At 45.5% G+C, this 6232-nt stretch overlaps 4 protein-coding genes across 4 annotated transcripts; 2 read left to right on the top strand and 2 right to left on the bottom strand.

Moving 5' to 3' along the window:
* Positions 1–258: 258 nt before the first annotated feature.
* On the bottom strand, positions 259–664 carry PPTG_07902 (hypothetical protein; the record flags this gene model as incomplete). Its single annotated transcript, XM_008902279.1, has 2 exons — positions 259–510; positions 587–664. The coding sequence occupies 2 exons, from the start codon at positions 662–664 to the stop codon at positions 259–261; spliced, it is 330 nt and encodes a 109-aa protein (XP_008900527.1).
* Positions 665–1513: 849 nt separating this feature from the next.
* On the bottom strand, positions 1514–1735 carry PPTG_07901 (hypothetical protein; the record flags this gene model as incomplete). The annotated part of the gene is made up of 1 exon (XM_008902278.1): positions 1514–1735. One exon carries the CDS (start codon positions 1733–1735, stop codon positions 1514–1516), a length of 222 nt encoding a protein of 73 aa, XP_008900526.1.
* A 586-nt stretch (positions 1736–2321) lies between these two features.
* PPTG_07900 (hypothetical protein) lies at positions 2322–2762 on the top strand (the record flags this gene model as incomplete). Its single annotated transcript, XM_008902277.1, has 2 exons — positions 2322–2326; positions 2399–2762. 2 exons carry the CDS (start codon positions 2322–2324, stop codon positions 2760–2762), a joined length of 369 nt encoding a protein of 122 aa, XP_008900525.1.
* A 218-nt stretch (positions 2763–2980) lies between these two features.
* Positions 2981–5529, top strand: PPTG_07899 (hypothetical protein; the record flags this gene model as incomplete). Its single annotated transcript, XM_008902276.1, has 5 exons — positions 2981–3598; positions 3666–3853; positions 3916–4602; positions 4662–4730; positions 4800–5529. 5 exons carry the CDS (start codon positions 2981–2983, stop codon positions 5527–5529), a joined length of 2292 nt encoding a protein of 763 aa, XP_008900524.1.
* Between the last annotated feature and the right edge of the window lie 703 nt (positions 5530–6232).

Raw genomic sequence — 6232 nt, 5'->3', positions numbered from 1 at the left:
AGCTTGATAAAATCGATCTGTCACTGTCTGTAGAATACACAAATAAGCTTTACGCATCAGACCCAGATCGACGTGTTGTTCTTATACAGCATACCCGCCAAGTTTAAACCATGACCACTTCATCAAACAACACAGGTCGTGTAGACGATGATCGTAGATCTTTTTCGACACGTAGTATTGAGCAACATTCAGCTCGTCAATCATGATTGGTATGTTGATCATCATCTGTTCGTTCTTGCAATAGAAATGTCTTAGCGTCTAATTGCCTTTTTGAATGTAAAAGCAATAGCGATATCCACCGAAGTATGCCTCGCTGTCAATTTTTTCTGATCCTTTGATATCCAAGTTCTTGTTGGCAATATATTCGTCGAATGCTCCAATGACATCCATGGGGTCTAACGAATTTTCTTTTACGTCGAACTGCTGTACTTTGCCCGTTTCGATGTACTGCTCGAAGAAGAACTCTTTTTCCGCTTCTGCGATTTCTCCTGCGTATTCGTCTGCATCATACTCAGAATTATTTAATTCTTTAGAATCCGAAGTATGATCGTTCTCATATACCACGCTATCCATTTCTGGAACAAACCTCGACAGGCTTGACCGCCGACGGCGCTGTTGTATCAACAACCTCAGCAATTACAGAGGTATTCACTTGAGGCGGCATTGCTTCGACTATATTACTCTCTTCGATAGTACTACCCTCTCCGATAATAATTGGATGCTTGGCACATCGCTCTTTGTTGCGAACAAGCTTGCACTGCTCACCGTTCGAATAATAGTTCAATCACGTATTACCCTGGAAGAATTTGATCGCATCATCAAAAATCCTTCTCCGGCCAAAATTTGTATGGTAGAAATAGCTTCCCTCGCGCAATTGCAAGCCAAATACCAGTAGATGAACTCATTTTTTTTTATGATGTCTGAGTACTACAATCCCGCAAGATTTACACATAAGCGCCTTATGTAAATGTGTCCATGTGTTAATTATTTTGTACTCATTATCGAAACAGGTTTTTTTTTGCTATGTTTCGATACACTTAGATGTCGAGCTCATCGTTAGTGTCCGGTATTTGTCCGGCTTGCGTCCAACTTTTATGTCCATCTTTCTTTCATTAGAAGTAGCAATATCAACTCTAGATCAATCTATATATCTCAGTGTCCAGGTGTCTATCTTTCTTTTAGTTTTATAAAGAATATTATAATAAGTAAAAGGGTATAAGACGGTAATATATGAAAAAACATAAAATTATAAAAAGAGAGTTGGGTCACTTATCAGAATTCATCGTATCAGACGTGTTCAATAACTGATATCGATACTTCTGATAACGAGAATAGAGGTGGTCCCCATCGCTCGATTCTTGAATAAGGTAATTAAATCTCGAGAATGGGGTGCAAGTCGCAAATTATTATTTCTGACTTGGTAGTTGCTGCGCAAGAGATTGCTGGGCATCTGATTAACGCATTGCCCAGACCAATGGAGAGTACAAATCCACCGACAGAGTTGCAGGAAAGCCTACCGGGAGCGCCATCCCTGGCAGAATACCAACTGGATCACGGTACTTGGAGCAACGATTGGAACTGGAGCCAGTTGCACGAGGGGATTGACGCGAGCATCGTACAACTTGTATTCAGCATTGGCAAAGTCGGGATCGAACTTCACACACAGCACGTACTCAACGCCTGGCATCACAGCCCATATCGCTATCGCCTTGTGGTCGAGTTGTCGTTGCGCCATGCCCTACGGCTGCGATATTCCAACCTCGATTTTGATCGTCCGGAAGTCAGCAAATATTTTTTTTATATATATTTGGACGCCTGGAGGAAGCACGGAGCCTGGTGTTGTCTCGCGTGACCCATAACTGAGGTCTGGACACCACCCCTGAGAATACTTGGCGGGGCCGTATCCTTTGATCCATCGACAAACATTCATCTCCGCAAATGAAGTATCTTTTTCAAACTCTCTAATATAATTCTCGTGTGGCGCGTCGGCAAACTCGATGATGTGGATCTCGCCAGTGTCAGCAAGCCATTCAAGAAAATTGAGTCGAACGATTTGACCCTCGCTGTCAGCAAACGCGTTCCATTCATCTTCCGTTGCGTGGCACACACGCAATGTACCGGTCGGCGGTGGAGGCTGTGCCACTGCAGCTTCTAGAGCAGCGTTAATACTATCGATGCTGGAGAGCAGAGAAGTCATTGACGCCGGTGTGACCGCGTCTGTCGCAGCGATAGCTTCATTTAAACGCAGGCAGTTGGTTGGTTGTTTCGCGTAGCTTTGTTGTAGGTGACGAGTATGACTCCCCGTCCCCAAAGAGACAGCGATGATGTACTAAATATATAGTACAAGCCCGGTCTCACGACGTGGTCTCCACTGGCGTTCGGTGTTCTTACGGGTAAGTACAGCTGGGAAGCCTGATGACTCTCGCTTTAAGACCTCCAAGTTCTCGTCCGGTCCGTACAGTGCCGGCTTTGAGGGACGTGTCAAGATGGCCGACAAGCTGAAGCCTATTGCAGAGAAGCTGGGTTGTTCACTCCCGCAAATGTCGGTCGCCTGGGCTGTCTCCAACGCAAACGTGTCGATGGTGCTGGCGGGGGCCAGTAGTCCATCGCAGCTGGAGGAGAACTTGAAAGAGCTGACGTTTGTTGACAAGATCACTCCAGAAGTGAAGGAAAAGATCGACGCGATCGTCGACTTTGTGCCAAGCGTCCCGGAGGCGCGTTCGGGCGTAGTCGCTTCTTGTAGTTTTGCCATTTCGGAGTAGACCGCTCAATAAACAAACTGCTTTTGCTTAATCATGACTAAGAAATGTTTGTGCTTTGGTGGGCTCGAAATGGATACAACAAACACTATTATTAGGTACGTAGTAGTAGGCAGTCTACTTAGACTGGTAAGCTTCGTAGCGGTCTGCTCTGGGTGGTCGATACAAGTTTCACTGTTCCTCCACCAGAGCAATCTCCGCGACGCAAACACGCTAAGCTGATGGGAAAGTCGTTTAAAACCTCCAACGCCATGTCGGTTGGATTTTCACCGCTTCCCAATGCTTCAAGCAGGAAGATCCAACGAATGAACACCCAGTCGGTCATCGTGTCGGCGGTAAAGAATAATCAAATTGTTCCAGCCATATCTACGACCAGACAAACGGAGAAAGCAAGTGAAAAAGATCAGTTCCTAACACTCAGTTTTCAAGAAGCTTTTGGCGTGCTAGGATATCCCATGTTAGTTACACTTGCGGCATGCATCTCGTGGACAAATTGTTTGATATGCGTGACATTACTTCCGAACCAAGTTGCTAACTGGTTAATGGGTACTAATGGCTACGACAATGGTCAGTTCTGGTTAATTATCGATACGGATCCGGTGATGATCAAGATTGGCGCAGTAGGGCTTGTGGTTGTGAATGCTTGTTATCTGTACGTCGTCGTCAAAATGCTGTGTTGGCGAAATACCGTTCTTAATCTTCAGCGAGCCACTCTAAGGCTAGAAGAGCAACAACGAATAGACTCTGCATCAAACTCGTGGGTTTGTACTGCAGGCACTCGCGTCAAGACTCAGTACGTGGAGTTGACATCATTCCGTGGGAGCAAGCGGAAATTCTGGGTAAGACGGACGTCTTTGCTGTAAAAGAATTGGTACCAGTAAAAAAAACTGACTTTTTACGATACAGAATGTTTGTTTGAAGGTATTCAATTTGACCATGCAGATGACAGTGCTGCTCGAGCTCTTGGAAATTGGAAACCCTGAGGCTCTTGTTTATGGATACACTGCATTAATTTCGTTGGGCTCTTTAGCAGGAGCGGCCAAGATACTGATTGGAAAGTTTTCTGCGATGGGGGAGGTTATCGCCGGTTGTGTGTGAGTTTTTCATTTTTAACGAAAATCGGTTGCTGTTATGCTGATCTGATTATGTTCTACAGCTTCGACCTATTCGCTGCAATCATTTTTCCAGTTCTAGTGCTCGTGTACTGCTACTACAATTTTCAGTTTGATGACGCCGTGTTTGCTACATATCTGGAAATCCTCCCGGTTGGCAGCTTTGAGCGCTCTGCTGCAGTGTTTGCTGACCCATCCGAAGTGGCACTTTTTCGCTCGGCATTTGACTCGCTCCGGATTAAATCTGCTCTCGACTTTATTCTTCGAGTTGGCATCAACCTGTCGTTTTGCTATCGTCTCAAGCGCATTGGAGATGTCCTTGTTGTTGCGCATCTACGGCGCGCACAGGCCGTGCGAGCAAAGAGAATTAGGCGGCCAAGAAAGCAAAAGCCAGTACCAAGAGTGTTTGCAGTATTTTTCATTGCCTTCAGTGTCGTGGTGTGGATGGTGACTAATCAAGCTATCACGGACTCACACGCGCACTGCTCTCATTATGCGCAGTGTGTTGTTTACGCTTACCGCTGGAAACAGGATGGGGTGTGTCCGTGTAGAATATTAATCGACGTGGATCGAGCACCAAAAACGTACGACGAGTGGATCAATCCGGTCGATGTGTACAGCACTGTCCAAGCATTGGCACTTTCAGGAGAATTACGGTCACTCCAGTTGATTAATCGCCAACTACTGGAATTGCCAAGCGAACTTCAATCCTGCCGACACCTTTCGTCTTTGTAAGTCCAAAGCTGTAAAACTGACCGTCAACATTTACTTACATTTGTTTTCCTGGCAGGGAATTAATTTATACCGGTATCCAGAAGATTCCGTCGTGGGCCAAGGAATTCAAGTATCTTCAAATTCTGTGAGTATTTTTTTTTTTAAATTTGCGTGCCAATCTAACATTCGTTCGGATGTTCTTTGCTAAATTCAGTCATTTGGAGGGAAAAGTTGGAAGCCAAAACCTCCTTTCGCTACCCGAAGATCTCTTCAGTGATATGCCGTGGCTCTCCACAGTTCACATTGGAATTCACCCCGAACTTTCACGTCTTCCACCTCTCAGCGGTGTTCCGAATCTTCGGAGTGTGACTCTAGCGTGGTTACTTGAGCTGCGGACACTCCCGAGCTTTAATCATGTTTCTCAACTGCAAAGTCTTGTCTTGGGGTTACTCCCTCACCTTGAGCAGCTACCAGACATGGCACCTCTGCAGTCTCTCCAGAATTTTACAATTTCGCGACCGATCCAACTCTGTTGCAATGGGTTTCGTGGAACATGTGACTTAACCGACAACTACTGCGTCAAAAACCCGAGCTCGAGTATTCCAGCGGCACTTTGTTTTAATGACACACCTTTTCTCGGCCATGCTGGTACTCAGCAAGCGTTCGAGAGATTTAATGCTAGTATCTGCCAGAAATTGTCATCGGACTTGCTAGTTGTACCAGGTGGGCCTACCAAACAAACGATCGAAGTGTGTGACAGCAAACCATTCGCCCGTTGTGAGCGTCCTGATGGAGGGATTGGTATCTGCTACAACACTCGCATGCAAGTGCTTTCATGTTATGGAGACGAAAACTATATCAAGCTACGGCGATATCAGATTCAAAAGGATATTGGGCAAAAATGTGATCCCGCTCTGGAAGGCTGGCTAGGCTGCAGAGATTGACAAAACCAGGGGACCTTCGTAATGCGTACAAATGCAGCATATGCAAACACGTAGTGTTCGCTGTTGAACTGTTCGACGAAGCCAAGCCGCCCAAACTAGATCGAGTAAATTAAGCATTTTTAAGTCGCATTTTCAGACGCGTCAGTAGTAATATGACAAATGAGACTGCTCCGAATCAGGGGGCGATCGCTGCTCCGACAACGGAGATCTGATCTTTCAACAACTCAATCCACTCAGTTATTGTGCGGAAATTTTGTCGCGGGTATTTCAACTGCATGTTGTCGAATGATCCCTTCTCGAGGACAACAGAAACCTAAAAATCTTTCGACTTATCCAATTGAAATATGTTACCGGTGCTGCAAAATAGAACACACTTAGATGTTAGGATAAGTGCCAGTAACTCAACAACTTAAGAAACTTAAAAGGACACAAATGCAGCTACGTCGTGCTGCGGAATGATAAGAATACCAAGCTCCGGAGATATCGAACCCAGCTAGGTGTTAGTAAGGCTTTCAATCTTGTTCTGGAGAAGTAATAACATTTAGTAACGTCTACTTGCATTCCTCTTTTTACCACACACACATTACACATACCCTCCCACCCACAAGGACAACTCGACCACAAGGCGATAGCGATATGGGCTGTGATGCCAGGCGTTGAGTACGTGCTGTGTGTGAAGTTCGATCCCGACTTTGCCAATGCT

Source organism: Phytophthora parasitica, assembly GCF_000247585.1.
Source record: "Phytophthora parasitica INRA-310 unplaced genomic scaffold supercont2.13, whole genome shotgun sequence".
Classification (NCBI taxonomy): domain Eukaryota; phylum Oomycota; class Peronosporomycetes; order Peronosporales; family Peronosporaceae; genus Phytophthora; species Phytophthora nicotianae.
This window is presented reverse-complemented; position numbering and strand designations above follow the sequence as displayed.